The sequence below is a fragment of the Littorina saxatilis genome, linkage group LG9 (assembly GCF_037325665.1).
Source record: "Littorina saxatilis isolate snail1 linkage group LG9, US_GU_Lsax_2.0, whole genome shotgun sequence".
In the NCBI taxonomy this organism is placed as follows: domain Eukaryota; kingdom Metazoa; phylum Mollusca; class Gastropoda; order Littorinimorpha; family Littorinidae; genus Littorina; species Littorina saxatilis.
Window position 1 is genome coordinate 3,025,040 of NC_090253.1, and position 18,251 is coordinate 3,043,290.

An 18,251-nucleotide genomic window follows, 5' to 3' on the forward strand; every position below is an offset into this window, starting at 1 on the left:
TGCAGGTTACGCTGAGGTGGGCAGATCCTACAACGGGCGTCCAGATGGCTGAAAAAGCGGTTTAGGAGCGAATGTAAGTGGACATAGGCTTAATTACTTTATACTGGAAGAATCTGTCACTTTTGGGAATGACATTGTTTATCATACTTGTTCTAAGATGTGTGTAACGTTTCACTGTCGTGATACAAAAGTACCCAATCATAATATTATTTCAATATCAGAGTCATGAGTAATAATATAAACTGTCCTTGGCCATGGTAAAGTACATTTATTGTTATTTCTGTACAACCTCGAGAATATAGTCATATGGAGTGACGAAAACAAACACTGTCAATGTTTGCTTTACACTTGGTTACAAAGACTTCCACACTTTATGTGTAACTATGTGTCTATTACTTATCTTACGTGGTTTTTTTCATCTTTTTAAAAACAATTTTTCTAGATTATCTTATATAACTATAAGTGGTCGTTGTGTGTTTAATGCTTGTATGTTATTTCTTTCGAGAAAACTTTTTATATGTAAAATATTAAATTTTAATGTCTAATGTAAAGCGCCATGAGACTGCCATTCGGCGGTGAACAGCGCTATAAAACTTTAACCACAGGGTATTATAATTTACAGGTTGTGTAAGAACACACATGGGGTATCCTTTTTAATCCATCGAATCTCACAACAACTAATATCCACAGCCATGTGTGTCTTCTGCCTCCGAACACACACGCTACAGAGCTCGACTCGATGTGCGCAGTTTCGTATAAAAATTATTTTCCAATTTCCCCACTGTGTTTTATAAAATAATAATATTATGAAAGCACATACATTCTTATCTTAGTTTTTATGTATTCATTGTTAGCAAACATCGGCATTATTCATGTTTTACTTTAAACGCAATCATTGTTATTTATAGATCACAGGCACTTGATGTAAAGTAGGTCACACACGTGTAAATGTTGTGCCCGGTTCTTGTTTCTGTCTCTGTTATTATTTTAGTTAGCAGGTCTAGTTGAGCACGTATTGTGTATCATGTACCCTCTACTAGTCATTGTGTATTTTAGTTAATGGACTGATGATGTCATTTGTATGGAGTCGACGCACGTGCGAGGATATGTATGTGTGGGAGGGGGGGAGCGCGGGAGATGGAACTTGCTGTATGTTATGTAATGTATATATTGTGTGTGATACGTGGAAATGTGATACTATTTATCTGCATGTGTGATACAGGGACAAATGTGATATCTGTAGGCCTAGGCCTATACTAGTGATTACTGTGTGTGATACATGAAATGCGATATGAATGCGTTATACTCTTACTTTCTGCCTATGTCTTAATCCCAAGCGCAAGACAAATTCTTCTATGTGAAAATTGAAGCCAATAAAATTTGAGTTGAGTTGAGTTGAGTTGAGTTGAGTCTTGATTTGGCCTATATGGTCCGCTGGACCCACAAAGCAACAACTAACTAGCGGTTGAACACGTTCGAAATGATTGCAAACTGTCCGACTAACAACAATCAGACAATTTATTTCGTGATATTTAAACAAGTAATTAAAGTCGGAATGAAAAGCAATCTTCTTGGTTAAAATCATATAAAACGATAACAAAAAGTATTTAACAGGTGAACTGTGAATGTCTAAAATGTTGCTACACGTATTCCCATAAATTTATACGATTATAAACGAATGTTAATTCATGTTTTAGAGTTATAAGCACTAATACCGAATACGTCTTCCACTTTACAATCGACATTTCTTTAAAACAAGAAGACATTAGTTGGTTCAATGACGTCAGTCCCTTGAATATGCTATTTGCCCTGGAGTTATCAGTCATTCTAAGGTTAACATTCAGTGCATATACACAAAACCACCATCACATTAAGATAATCACTTCCGTCTTCCCTAAAGCAGGAAGGGTACTAAAGTTAAAAAGGACAGATTCTAACAATCATCTCTTCCGCGACGCTCTAATAAATTGTCCTGTGGGGGTTAAAGCTCAGTTGTTTTCGCAGGTTAACGATTCCGTGGAATCAAGCTTGTTGGGTTATGCTGAGGTGGGCAAGTCTTACAACGGTCGTCCTGAGCCTTGGCTCTTTGTGGTGATCGTGATCATGCCGTCAAGATCCGGTTGCAGCACCTTCTGCTTTAAAGGCTCTGCCGCCTCCTTATCATCTTCTGGGCTGAATCAGGTATTAACATGGATTTGAAATATATATTTTGTCACAGAATGTGGGGTTCTTCTTTGAAATTCGTCGACACTCGTAGACACAATGACAGATTATAGAATACTTTTGAAAATGAAAATGTGACTATACAATCTAATTACTAAAACACACAAAAACACATCAAATAAATACATTAATCAACTCATTAACACACACAAAGCCAAAGAAGACCATAAAATCACATGGCTTTCATAAGTAGGCGTTCCCTTTCTTTTTTCATTAAGTCGCTTCAACCCGTTTCCCCCTCCAAGCACAAATGAAATGTGTATGGCAAATGAAACAAAACAAAACACAAACCAATACCCACAAAAAACACACAAATATAAACAAAATCCCAGTAGATAACAAACACCAGTGCAATGCCTGGCGAACTCATTGAAGCCAAAATTCCTTTTGGATCGTTCCTGTGGCAATGGAAAACAAACCACACACACAAAAACACACACACAAAATTAAACAACAACTCAGAAAATGACAAAGAAACATAAAGTAATTTACCTGGCGAGCTCCCTGAAGCCAAATTTCCTCTTGGAACGTTCCTGTGACTTGGGGTTGTCCCGATCCTTCTTCCACACGTGTGTCTTCCACGGCTCTTCCTGAAACACCATCCGCAGGTCATCTTACAGGCTATTCGAGCGACATTCCAAAGCGAAGCACAACAGCAAGAAGAAAAACGCTTCGAGGTATCACACCATGCCGTCTCAAAACTTTGCAAGCCGGATGAATTCATAAAGATTTCAAGGTAAAACATCACACCGAGGAACAAAATGTTTCGAAAAAACACACCATGCCGTCTCACACGCTTTGGAAGCTAGTTGAATTCCTAAAGATTTCAAGGCAAAGCATCACACCAATGAACAAAATGCTTCGAGTTACCACACCATATCGTCTCACAAGCTTTGCAAGCCAGACTATACATTCTAAGGCAAAGCATCGCACCAATGAAAACACATGTTTCGAGTGAACACAGTCATCAGATCGTCTTAAAAGCTTTTCAAGCCAAATCAACATACCTGATACTCATAGGAAGGTTTGAGCTTGTAGAGCAGCATCTCTTGGTGAAAGACGGGGGTGAGGGAACCGCTCATGGGGGGTACGATCCATACCCAGTCGGCAGGACAACCTCCCCTCAGCCTCTGCTCGTTCTCCAGATGTTTCATGAAGGAGTCTGAGGCTGCGTGGTGGTCTGTGATGGTCACCTCTGAAGCCTGGTACAGGAAAATAATGCAAGCACAAAACGTAAAAGCCCACAAGTGAACTGAGAGGTGGTGAAAGTTAGATGACAAGGCGCATTATAGAAAGGACAAAGACAGAGAAAAAATAGCCATTGAAAAAAATCAAGAGACAAGACAACATATTCAGACAGACAGACACATACACACAAACAGACAAACACAGAGATACATTGACAGACAGACAGACAGACAGACACATAGATACACAGACGGACAGACAGACAGACAGACTGACAGACACACTGAGAGCCAACAAACCAGCAACACAGCCAGACAACCATCATGCCAGACAAGCCAGCCAAGACAGACAGAAACAGTACCTGAAAACTGTGTAGAACAGCAATGTTGACTTCAACCAGGGCTCGATCTTTCCACAGAGAGGAACTCTTCCTGACATCCAGGCCCATGTTGACTGCCACTTTCTGCAATGAAACAACACAATCCACTTGCGGTTACACGGAGTTAAATCATGAAATAATTCCCAAGGCATAGTCTCGAATTTGGCCCGTGGTAGTTACGTCACATACTGAACCTGAAACTGAAAAGAGCGACCGTTCAAGATTCACTCAGAAGGACTGCCCTGGAAGGCTATAATGGCATAATTATAGGTTGTAGGGAATATACCAAACAATAAACAAAATCAACCACACCTTGAATCTTACACACACCTTCAACCTTACACACGGCGGAATCGGGTTGTTGCCATCCCGGGCGGGGATATAGCTCAGTTGGTAGCGCGCTGGATTTGTATTCAGTTGGCCGCTGTCAGCGTGAATTCGATCCCAGGTTCGGCGGAAATTTATTTCAGAGTCAATTTTGTGTGCAGACTCTCTTCGGTGTCCGAACTCCCCCCCCCCCCCCCCCCCCCCCCCCGTGTACACTACATTGGGTGTGCACGTTAAAGATCCCACGATTGACAAAAGGGTATTTCCTGGCAAAATTGCTTAGGCACAGTAATAATTGTCTACCTATACCCGTGTGACTTGGAATAATAGGCCATGAAAGGTAAATATGCGCCGAAATGGCTGCAATTACTGGCCGTATAAAATTTCATCTCACACGGCATCACTGCAGAGCGCCTAGAACTGTACCCACGGAATATGCGCGATATAAGCGTCACTGATTGATTGATCCCCACTATTCACATGCAGAAAACTTTTGAGTTTATGTGGGTGTCATAGGAGAGGGAGGGATGGTTCTATCTTAGGCCAACAACAAACAAATAGTCTGTTTACAGAATCCCGACCGACCCTATTTTTTCGCGCGACCCTAAACTTTTTGGGGCATTTGGGGGAGAAAAAAAGTCTTTGTTTTTTGGCAAAATAACTTAAAGGCACAGTGCAGCTCACAGCCTTCGTTTTGCGTTTTTGTTGCAGCTGAGTGCATTTACAGTTCAAAAATCCTCCTATGGTAGTAAAACAAACCCAAAACTACCCAACGACGACATCTGTGAAGCTCGACAGTTGGCTTGTTCACGCGAGTGCATAAATTAACCTAGTTATTACGTGGTGTTTGATCGGAGTTCGATTCAACTGAGTGATTCCGGCCTCCATTTTGTTTTACACAAACTCATGATGATGTCTGACATAGTTTGCTAGTGACGTGTCTTTTTGTGCATGATGTGGTGATCTAATCAAATCTACCTGATCTAAATTTAGATCCAAACATAGGTCAAGACCAGCCGGGACAGAGTCCGAAATTAATTCGTAAATAATCGCAGTTCTTGACTCTTTGGGTGCAAGTCAATGAAACTTGGTAGTTCTTCTAACGGATAGCTGCCTGAGGTATGACTAAAAGCCCCAGGGGCTCCGTGCACCTGGATTTGACAAGTTCAGTACCTTTAAAAAATATGTTTTTTTGGAAGAAAAAAAAAAATCCCGACCTACCGACCCTATTTTTTTTGCCCATGTTACCGTAAACAGACTATTTTTTTTGGTGGCCTTATTAAAAAAATCTGGCTCTGTTATTTCAGATGTTGAGCTGAATCGTTAATTAACATTGAAAAGACTGTGCCTTTAAAGGCACAGTAAGCCTCCCGTAAACCATCACAGAGCTCCCCGAGCGTCTACAAGCATACTTCCATTTGAACGCTCACCGAACGGGAACATCCTGGCTGCTTTCTGTCGAGCGTGAGAAATTTTCAAAGAATTTATTTTCGTGGACTTGGCCTCAACAGCAATGGCGCCTCGTTTTGGTGCTGGACGGCTGTTATGAATACCGGAATTCACGCCCGGACAGTAAGCCTCCCGTAAACCATCACAGATACTGTCAGGCTTTTACACACAGTACAAACACCCTTCCATTTGAACGCTCACCAAACGGGAACATCCTAGGTGCCCTACGTAAAGAGCCAGTAATTTTTAAAGAATTAATTTTGCAGATTGTCTCGAACACTTTTTGGACCCATCCTGAACTCAGGTCAAACATGAGTTACTTCCCTTCGGGTCTCATTCTATCGATGTAAACTGGCGATAGCCGTGAATCGATGATTATCAACATGTTTTTGGACCGTGGTGCGTTTTTGCGCTAGACCTAACTTTTAAAATCTAAATAATAAATTGACAGCTTGTTACACAAACATTCTTTAATCATAAAAGAATTCTTTTTTCATCAAGACAAGATCAGTACAATTCGAAGTTGTGAAAGTTTGAAAAAAGAAAAGCCCGGAAGCAGGGTCACGCAAGGGTCGTAGCAGACGACGCCGGTTTATCAGTGCATATCGCCGTTCCTCTCAACAGTCAAAAGCCATCGCTAGAGTTCTTGTGAACCACAGCCGTTTGTTTCGTGCATAAAAACGTGCTATTGTAAATAGTCGCATTCAAATAACTAACTGACGACTACATTGTGAAAAAGGGAAACTGGATCACACGGGTTCACGATGGCTCAGGGGTAAGATAAACCACGCAAAAATAAATTCTTTGAAAATTGTTCGCTCTTTACGGAGGGCACCTGGGATGTTCTCAATCGGTGAGTGTTTAAATGAAAGTGTTTTGTACTGTGTGTAAAAGCCTGACCGTATCTGTAATGGTTTACGGGAGGCTTACTGTGCCTTTAAGCACGCTTCAGAAACCAATTAGTAATGCCGAATGCTTGTCAAACGCAGCACCGCCTCAGATAATTTGAAAAGATGAGTCTTGTCTTAATGGTCGCTATAGTAATGATCGTTTGTAGGTTATCAGAAGTAATGGCGTATAATCTCGCTCCAATTTGAACATCGACAGCGAGGATTAACATCTCTTTTGAATGTAAACAGGCAGAGGGGCAGGTAGCCAAACTGAATGACAAAACGACGCATGCTTATCCAGAAAGACAATCGCTTAGGCAGACAGACGGACAGACGGACAGACAGAAAGACAGACAAACCAGCTAGGGAGAAATTAATACAATGTTATGTCATTAGCTAGACCGACACAAAAACTGACAAAAACAGACCAAAGAATTGTGCTCTGAACGTTTGCAAAAATAAATAGAGGCCGCGTTCATTGTAGAAGCACAAGCAGCTAGGCCGAATATCATATTTGCGACATACCTCGAACTCTTCGGGGGGGGGGGGGGGGGGGGGGGGGGGGGGGGGCCGACGAGATCGAATTAAGCGGCGTTGTCTGTAATGTTGGCACGCACGTGTAAGCATTCCTGTACTGTGCTTAACCCACAAGCGGCACACAAAAAGCACTATCTTCTTGACATGACATTTTCTTGTGACATTTAGTTGGGGTTCTACGTAGGGCGAGGACTTTTTTCGTTTATTTCTCTTGGCTACATTAGACAGGTAAAATAGCACAGGGACCAGACAGCCAGCAAAGCCAGACAGCCAGCCAGCCAGACAAACAGACAGACAGAAATGAACATATGGACAAAAATAGACAAACAGACAGAAAACAAAGACACAGACAGAGCGATATAGACAGACAGAGAACAGACAAACAGAGCGATATAGACAGACAGAGAACACAGACAAACAGAGCGATATAGACAGACAGAGAACACACACAAACAGAGCGATATAGACAGACAGACAAACAGAGCGATATAGACAGACAGAGAACACAGACAAACAGAGCGATATAGACAGACAGACAACACAGACAAACAGATCGATATAGACAGACAGAGAACACAGACAGACAGAGCGATATAGATAGACAGACAACACAGACAAACAGAGCGATATAGACAGACAGACAACACAGACAAACAGAGCGATATAGACAGACAGAGAACACAGACAAACAGAGCGATATAGACAGACAGAGAACACACACAAACAGAGCGATATAGACAGACAGAGAACACAGACAAACAGAGCGATATAGACAGACAGACAACACAGACAAACAGAGCGATATAGACAGACAGACAACACAGACAAACAGAGCGATATAGACAGACAGACAACACAGACAAACAGAGCGATATAGACAGACAGACAACACAGACAAACAGAGCGATATAGACAGACAGAGAACACAGACAGACAGAGCGATATAGACAGACAGACAACACAGACAAACAGAGCGATATAGACAGACAGACAACACAGACAAACAGAGCGATATAGACAGACAGAGAACACAGACAAACAGAGCGATATAGACAGACAGACAACACAGACAAACAGAGCGATATAGACAGACAGACAACACAGACAAACAGAGCGATATAGACAGACAGACAACACAGACAAACAGAGCGATATAGACAGACAGAGAACACGGACAGAGCGATATAGACAGACAGAGAACACAAACAGAGCGATATAGACAGACAGAGAGAACACAGACAAACAGAGCGATATAGACAGACAGAGAACACAGACAAGCAGAGCGATATAGACAGACAGACAACACAGACAAACAGAGCGATATAGACAGACAGAGAGAACACAGACAAACAGAGCGATATAGACAGACAGAGAACACAGACAAGCAGAGCGATATAGACAGACAGACAACACAGACAAACAGAGCGATATAGACAGACAGACAACACAGACAAACAGAGCGATATAGACAGACAGAGAGAACACAGACAAACAGAGCGATATAGACAGACAGAGAACACAGACAAACAGAGCGATATAGACAGACAACGCAGACAAACAGAGCGATATAGACAGACAGAGAACACAGACAAACAGAGCGATATAGACAGACAGACAACACAGACAAACAGAGCGATATAGACAGACAGAGAACACAGACAGACAGAGCGATATAGACAGACAGACAACACAGACAAACAGAGCGATATAGACAGACAGACAACACAGACAAACAGAGCGATATAGACAGAGAACACAGACAAACAGAGCGATATAGACAGACAGAGAACACAGACAAACAGAGCGATATAGACAGACAGAGAACACAGACAAACAGAGCGATATAGACAGACAGAGAGAACACAGACAAACAGAGCGATATAGACAGACAGACAACACAGACAAACAGAGCGATATAGACAGACAGACAACACAGACAAACAGAGCGATATAGACAGACAGAGGACACAGACAGACAGGGCGATATAGACAGACAGAGAACACAGACAAACAGAGCGATATAGACAGACAGAGGACACAGACAGACAGGGCGATATAGACAGACAGAGAACACAGACAAACAGAGCGATATAGACAGAGAACACAGACAAACAGAGCGATATAGACAGACAGACAACACAGACAAACAGAGCGATATAGACAGACAGACAACACAGACAAACAGAGCGATATAGACAGACAGAGAACACAGACAAACAGAGCGATATAGACAGACAGACAACACAGACAAGCAGAGCGATATAGATAGACAACACAGACAAACAGAGCGATATAGACAGACAGAGAACACAGACAAGCAGAGCGATATAGACAGACAGAGAACACAGACAAACAGAGCGATATAGACAAACAGAGAACACAGACAAACAGAGCGATATAGACAGACAGAGAACACAGACAAACAGAGCGATATAGACAGACAGAGAACACAGACAAACAGAGCGATATAGACAGACAACACAGACAAACAGAGCGATATAGACAGACAGAGAACACAGACAAACAGAGCGATATAGACAGACAACACAGACAAACAGAGCGATATAGACAGACAGAGAACACAGACAAACAGAGCGATATAGACAGACAACACAGACAAACAGAGCGATATAGACAGACAGAGAACACAGACAGGGCGATATAGACAGACAGACAACACAGACAAACAGAGCGATATAGACAGACAGACAACACAGACAAACAGAGCGATATAGACAGACAGACAACACAGACAAACAGAGCGATATAGACAGACAGACAACACAGACAAACAGAGCGATATAGACAGACAGACAACACAGACAAACAGAGCGATATAGACAGACAGAGAACACAGACAAGCAGAGCGATATAGACAGACAGACACAGACAAACAGAGCGATATAGACAGACAGAGAACACAGACAAACAGAGCGATATAGACAGACAGAGAACACGGACAGAGCGATATAGACAGACAGAGAACACAGACAAACAGAGCGATATAGACAGACAGACAACACAGACAAACAGAGCGATATAGACAGACAGAGAACACGGACAGAGCGATATAGACAGACAGAGAACACAGACAAACGGAGTGAGGGCTTGCCAGATTGCCAGACACAAAGAAGCAGACAGATACAACACGTACAAAATCGACCAAACAAGGAGTGCCTCAGCGTGACAGATATGTTACACAGCCTACCTCCAGGATGTTGTATCTGTTGGGATCACAGAAGTCACGTGCCCCAATCTCGGTGCCCATGTACCAGCCGTTAAAGGGGCAGGCAGTGAACTCCAGTCCCCCGCAGTCAAACAGCATGCCGGACACTGCGGGTAGCGTGAACCACTTCATCCCCATCTCAGCGAACCACGGGTACCTGTAGATTGCACACAGACCAACACTTTCAACTTTGAAACCAGCACGAAAATCCAAAAACAGATACAGTGCTTATGTTCCAAAATGCAGGATCAAAAAACAAGGATGGTAAGTTACTGGAACGTTTAAATTATGACGCAAGTATTTATTTTATTATAAAAAAAAATAATACAAATTTTAAAATAATAAATGAATAAAAATGTTATTAAAACTATATTGGTGAATGTCTTGTTTTGTCATAAATCAAACGTTCCAGTAACTTAGAATTCTTGTTTGAACGAAAAGCCAACATGCGAACAACATGGCTGACACAAATCCAAGTGTGTGAAGTTTCTTTTTAAATTAAAATAAATGTTTTCTTTCGAGAAAGTGATATTTTTCAAATTTGTTACTCAAACGTGACCCTGCAGTTACACTGATTTTTGACGTGTGTCAACCAGCCATGGATCATGTCTTGAGATCGTACAATCCTAAATGTGCATACAGTGTCAAAGTTCAAGCTGCAGAAATATTTACCAAATTGATGATTTTCGACTTTTGGCCCAAATATAACGCCACTGTGAGCTAGATATTTGACGATGGTCAAAACGGACTTTCTTCATAACTGGAGGTCATTAAACCCCAGAAGATGTTAAGTTTTAAAACTTTAGCTCAAAAATCAATCGGAACTTAACTCCACTCTACGGCCGGCCGAACTAACACTCTTATAAAGATACAATACCGGTTTAAAAACAACAACCCTCTTTTTGGAAGTGAAATCTCTGACGTCAGAAGCCAAACGAAAGGACAAAAAGACGTCATGACATGAATAATGGTGTGACGTCTTCTGTATGTCTCCCGTGGAAGTGATAAAGAATTCCTAGAACGAAGTTCGTCTCGGTGACTTCTAAAATTAATCGTGAGGTCGCCACCAGGCTATGCATGCATCGGTATGATATGTCATTAAATATTAAGGTCTATAACCTCGTGATGGCTCAGGTGAGATATAGTTCAGGCTTACTTTGGGTGTTTGAAGTTGACCTCGAGGATGAGTTCCGGGGGGACCTCGAACATCTCGGGGTCCTGTCCAGCAGCAGACAGCACCAGGGGCAGCACGTCGAACGGCGTCATCGTCTTCGGCTTCCACCCCAGCTTCAGCACCAGCTGCAATCAATACAGAATGGCTGTTAATGCTGTGGCCTTTTTGTTGGCGTTATTGTTTTTGTCTTCATTTGGTCGTCGTAGTAGTCGTCGTCGTCTTCCCCCACTTCGTTAGGACGTTCTTTTTATTGTCGTCGTCATCATCATCATCAGCATCAGCATCATCATCATCAGCATCATCATCATCATCACCATCTTCATCATCACCATCATCATCATCATCATCATCATCATCATCATCATCATCATCATCATCATCATCATCATCATCATCATCACCATCATCATCATTATCATCATCATTTTTAATGTCGAGGTCCCCGTCATCTCCTCGTCAGTCTCTAAGTTGTTGTGTTGTCCCTACTGAAATTCTTAGCATCTAAAAATGACAGCGCGCATTAGAGACCTCTACACAAATTCACAACCTTGGTCAATTAAAGATTCCGTATTCTGTATTCTGAGAGCTAGAAGAGCGGCAGAATGCCACTTGTGGCATCGCTTCAATCTTCTTACGGCTACTGTTGATTTTTTTTAATAACTCTTTAAAATTTATATAGACGAGGACGCAATGAAGCTCTTTAACCAGTTCGAAGGTGTAAGAAGATGATACAAATCTGACTTCAACTCACCCGACACCGCATGACCAAAATTATCGGGGGACTATCATGAAATTCACGAATGCTTGGCTTTTGTCTCAACGCCGATATTAAAAAAGAAAACAATTCTGAGAAAGGCCCGTCAATAAGAAAGGATTTTGCCGGAAGTTGACCTCGTTAGACCCGCAATGCACATCCTTGACTTGAAAATAGGACAAGAGAGAGAGAGAGAGAGAGAGAGAGAGAGAGAGAGAGAGAGAGAGAGAGAGAGAGAGAGAAAGAGAGAAAGAGAGAGAGAGAGAAAGAGAGAGAGAGAGACACACACACACACACACACACACACACACACACACACACACACACACACACACACACACACACACTTACAGAGGCAGAGAGATCAAAAAAGCGAAAGTGAGAATGGACAGAACTGCGCCAGTGCACCGTGGAGTTCAATCGATGCGACTCAAGGAGTTTTATCAGGCCTTTAACTCCACACTTTATCAAATAGTCTCCTGTCCGCCCAGCCGACCTTCCCCTTGACCCTGCTTGTGACCTCGATTCCGGTTATTCCCCTTTTGGCGGGACATTTTCTGGGGGCATACTTCGTCCCTTTTAGTAGTGGGACTGCACGAAATCATGTGTTGTTCAGGTGACTGGCAAAGTGCACTGTGTGTATGGAGAATAAAAAGTTGACTTGAAGTACACACTGAGATCTATTCGAGTCACTTTGCACCCGATTCTAAAGCCGAATACAAAATAAATCCTGTGTAGGCTGTGGATCAAGTGGTCGTCCCGAAGCTATCAGCTTGACCCTGCTTTGTGACCTTTGTGAATGTCTTGTAGGCCTTCGTAGAATGCCGGTCAAGGTCATTCTTCCGCTCTATGAGAAAGCCGAAGATGTCAAAAAGTCATATCTTTGGCGCATGAACAAAATTGTTTGCAAAAGTCAATGAGAAAGGATCCTCAACGGGAAAACCGATCGCCTTCAACTTGCCCCGCACCTCACCTTGCACACACACGTTCTGGTTATTGGGGTCGGTGGGCACTTGCACTTGTTCCGCACACTTTGCCAACTGGATCAAGCTGTTCTTCGTGTATCCAGTTATCGTAATTCCTCTCTCTTGAAGATACTTTTTTAATCTAGGTACGTCAAAAGTAGCAAAGTTTGTAGCACAAATTCCTTCTGTCGCATCACTTGTCGCCATGTTTGATGCCCCCACAAGGGGCACGGTACTCTGTAAGCACCCAAAACCTCAAAGAGAGATAACTGGCGGAAACCTTCCTATTCAATAAAGTCCTCAAGGAGAAAATGCTTCACTCCTATAATTCCGCCATTTTGTCAGAAAAGCGTTACGCTTTCCGTTCCAAGGCACGCCCAAGATGTTTGCGAAATAGCTTGCTCATTTACAGGGCTAACATTACTGTGATACAAGTATTTCCAGGGGCGGATCAGTTCATTTTATGGGGGGGGTTTCCAAAAGTATATTGTGAAGATATGGGTGTGAAGGCGCGAAGCGCCGAGCCGACGGCGCGAAGCGCCTAGCTTGCTAGGGGGGTCCGGGGGCATGCCCCCCGGAAAATTTTGAAAAAAAGGATGCAAAATGGTGCAAGCTGGTGCATTCTGAGGATGATCATTACCAGTTCCAGGCAGCAGATTTTGTCACTGATTAATACCCACAAAATTGAAACTCAACCCAAAAAAACACACAAAAATATTTTTATTTTTTGGCTGGGGGGGGGGTTTCCGGAAACCCCAGAAACCCCCCCCTCGTCCGCCCCTGATTTCATTGTGAGTGAATGTACACCCTTGTTGCTTGCCGTCCAGTTCAATGGTGTTACAAGTTTGTTTTCACTAAGATAAACCAATGATCGCGCTAACTATTTTAGAAACCGATCTTTTTTTCTTGAAAGTAGTTAATATAAGATGTTTGGTGGCTTGTTGACAGACCAGCTTTTTTGTTGGTCCAAGGGGACCATATCGTCTTTTGTTTCATCTTTATCGACCAAGGCCGAAGGCCGCGGTTGATAAATATGAGACAAAAGGCGATATGCTCCCCGAGGACCAACAACAAAATGCTGGTCTGACGACAAGCCACCAAACATCGTTTTTGTCATCATTTTGGTTGTGCAACAAAATGCACAATAACCCACAGGGAGGCGAATTTTTAGAATCCAACTCCGGGCCACAAAGCATCGTCACAGTAGCTCGAGATAACACGTCAACCTTGTATGTCACGTCAAACGTAGCTTGTTGACGCTTTTCTTCCAGTCTGAAAATGTACAGAGCTGCGATCTTACATGTGAGTTCAGTAAGTGTTGAGCATATTTCTTTTCTTTTTAAGTGTTTATGACTTTTCGTTGTGGATTTTGCGATTACAGAGATAAATTGCAAATTGACCATGAGTCGCCGCGGTAATTATCAACATTGATTGGGTCTTTGAGACTGAATGCTTACAATCGTTGTCCTCGGAAACACAAATCCAAAGCCGCGATGGTTCCACACATCAAACAATCAGCCTGATTGGCTTTTGCTTTGACAATCCACGTTTCACCTGAAAGCTCAAACCCATTCACCACCTCGATTTATTGCCTGCGGAACATGAGATTTATTTCCCAGGTGCTTGTGAATGAAAACTCTTGAAAATGATGACAAGTGAAGTTGTTCTCACAGAAACCGCGCGAATTTGTTCCATCAACCCTTCAAATCAAGACTAAAACGCAGTACACTTGTCAAATGAATTTTAAAAAACAGCAAAAAGGTATTAAAAAGAGTATTTACTGGCACGAATAACCGGTTCCCAATATCATTTCTGATAATTTGAGATTTGTATTGGAAAAACACGAGAAGTGAACGGTTTACGCGATCCTCACGTTACGCTTACCGTTCAGAAGTTGGTCGGGCGATCGCCTTCCTATTTGTAGCACATGATGACAGTTATGAACGAACAGCTCTGCGTGTGTACTTTTGTATCCAAGATCTTTCTTGTTTTCCTTAATTTCCGTCTGTCGTTTCTGTCTTTCCCAATCTTTTTCTTTAAATTGCAGACTGACAGACAGACAAACGACCAGGCAGACAGACTCGGGCGCGCGCACGCACACACAGACACACACAGACACACACACGGACACACACACACACACACACACTCGCTCGCACCCACACACACACGCACTAACACTCGCACTCCGCACTCGCACGCACACACACACACTCACACACACACACACACACACATACACACACACACACACACACACACACACACATATATATACACACACACACACACGTAACACACACACACACACACACACAACACACACCCACACACACACACACACACACACACGTAACACACACATAGACACACACACACATCCATCTAACTTTATCGAAAACACGCCAAACAGCCCGTGAAGCACTGTGCCTCCAAGGTCAATATTGACTGAAAGAGAGGAACTCGTTTCACGTGCTATTGTTCTACGTTTTCCTCAAACGATTCTACAACTGCACCCAACAGATCGGAATACACAGAATGATTACTGGAAAGATGCTAGGCGGTCGTAACCAAGCATGGAGTCTCATTGATTTTATTTCCAGAAGAAACATATTTGAAGTTAAGTATATAATGATTTGCCTTTGGAACTGAAATAAAACATTATTGGAAGTTCATTCTGCTGACACTAATGGAAGATGATCAACTTTTTTCGCAAAATAAATTTCGTCATCTTGGTCTTTTGGCATGTATGGCAATTATGTCTAATTAGAGTAAATTACGCTCTGTGAGTGTTTGCGTCTCTCTTTTTCATTTTCTCTCTCAGTCTGTCTCTGTATCTTCCTCTCTCCCTCCCCTCTCTCTCCCCCCTCTCTCCCCCCTCTCTCTCTCAGTTTCTGAACGCATCATTCCACCCCCCCCCCCCTTTTCCTCACCCTTTCCTCTCTTACTCCCTACCTACAACGTGACAACTTACTAAACCCGTGGCCAAACAGCGCAACCGACAGGCGAGCCATTTTGGGCTTCCCCCAAAATAAAACCACGACTACCCGCACTGTTGACATGCACCAAGTGGGAATGAGCAGAATAGCGATTTTTACTCATACCCTTTCACACACAGCTCCTCTCTCGTGTTCGCACAGTTCTAAAGATTGACTGCAAAGTGCGAGCGATTACGTGATCGGGCCAAAAAAAGGCGACACAGTGTCAAATTTGAGGACTTTACATACTGTCAGAGGTTAATATTTAGTTGCTGTTGCAGTTTCTTGATTTGGTGGTCTTGTTTTCTTGGTACATACACTTCACAGACTTTGTTTGCTTTCCAATATTACAGCTACCATTTTCAAAATCAGAAGTTTTGCATTTTGTTTCTCCCTCTTCAGGCTTCCGTGCGCTACAAAATCAAGTCTTCAGAAGGACTTTTTGATGAGTTCATCGTCATCATCCAAGTAATCATCAACTTCAGCATCAGCAGCATTACCACCATAATCATGAACAGCATCACCGTCACTGTCACCGCCATTGTCGTCGTTATCATCATCATCATCATCATCATCATCATCAGCAGCAGCAGCATCATGACTATCATAATGACCACCATGACCACCACAATCATCATCATCATCATCATCATCACCATAAAACATACACCCACCTCAGTAAACTCGCATAACTTGGGGTCTCCAATGACGGAGCCGTCAGGCTGTCTGTAACCAGCGTAGTTGATGAGCTGAGCGTTCCACACGCGGTAGTCTCCCCTGTTCTTTGAGCGCTGGGGGAAGATCGTGATGGCTGACCTGCGTGAAGAGAACAGTATGAAAGGTTATCCCCGAGTACGCTAGCACTTGGGTCCAGCAGACTTTAATAATTCTTGTTTACTATTGTTTATTATGAACGTTTTAATGTTTTATTTTACTCTAATAATTTTTTTAATTGTGTAAAATAAATTAAAAAAAAATTTTAATCCACGTGCACAAGACAAAAACTAGTTTCTGTAGGCTGAGCGCGCCAGTGCAGAGAGCTTTTTCCCGCCGCAGAGCCAGTCAGTGCCTCCATAAATAACACAGCTGTGGACAGCGACAAGTCCCTGGCGGATACGCTCCTTTTCTTTTCTTCAACCATTCAAGGTTATATCGCGACGAGGAAAGGGGGGAGATGGCATAGAGGAAAGGGGGGAGATGGGGTAGAGCCACTTGTTAATTGTTTCTTGTTCACAAAAGCACTAATAAAAAAATTGCTCCAGGGGCTTGCAACGTAGTACAATATATGACCTTACTGGGAGAATGCAAGTTTCCAGTACAAAGGACTTAACATTTCTTACATACTGCTTGACTAAATAAGGTTATATCAGGGCAACATCTTCACACACAATATAAAGAGGTGTGAGACTGCACGATTTGGGTTGTTTAGAGGGGAAACAAATTCCGGTTCTTAACTTTTAGTTTGAACTTTGATTAAATCTCCGACTCTCAGAACTTTTATGTCCATTTGTTACAACTTATCATAAAAATGTTCGTGTCTGACAGGGTTCGTACGGTCAGTGAATACATTTTTGAGTTTTCCTTTATCCCTCTTGCTGTTTACTGAGCCATACAGTATTTGATTGTTCCTGGGACCACTATGTGAGATGGAATGTGTTGTTGCTCCCTCCTTTTGTCTCTGTCACCTTATTCAGGAATTTCTTTTACTTGTATGGACATGACTTGAGAGAGGAGTATACCAGCTGTTCCTGTGACCACTATGTAGGATGGAATATGTTGTTGCTCGCTTCCATTGTCCCTATAACTTTCGATGGTTTGCCCCTTTGGCAGAAATCTGTTTAAAATGTAAGACTTATAACTTTCTGTTTTGAGTTTTAGAACTCTGAACTACTTCTGGCATTCTTTCATCGTTTAAGTTGTATTTAAAAAAAGCCCTCTGGTCGGCGTGAGCTTCTGCCAGATTATTGTCTGATTTCGATGATTTATTAACTTTAATATTTTGGCTCCATTTGTTACAACTTATCATAAAAATGTTCGGGTCTGACAGAGTTCGTACGGTCAGTGAAAATCTTTGAACCTCCCTCCTCCCGGACCCATTCCTGGATTGCTTCACCTGTAAATGCTGAATGAAACCAGAGGACTGCGACCCCCACCCCCTAAC

General features: G+C 42.5%; 1 protein-coding gene across 1 annotated transcript in view; it reads right to left on the bottom strand.

The window, feature by feature from the left end:
- LOC138977005 (nitric oxide synthase-like) overlaps positions 1-18,251 on the bottom strand; it is an 89,567-nt gene that overhangs the window by 37,056 nt on the left and 34,260 nt on the right. The window contains exons 8-13 of the mRNA XM_070349896.1: positions 16,765-16,906; positions 11,376-11,518; positions 10,202-10,376; positions 3,773-3,874; positions 3,231-3,425; positions 2,716-2,813 (exon numbers count right to left, since the gene is read on the bottom strand). Of these exons, the coding sequence (XP_070205997.1) occupies positions 2,716-2,813; positions 3,231-3,425; positions 3,773-3,874; positions 10,202-10,376; positions 11,376-11,518; positions 16,765-16,906 (855 nt within the window). The remainder of the gene's footprint in view (positions 1-2,715; positions 2,814-3,230; positions 3,426-3,772; positions 3,875-10,201; positions 10,377-11,375; positions 11,519-16,764; positions 16,907-18,251) is intronic.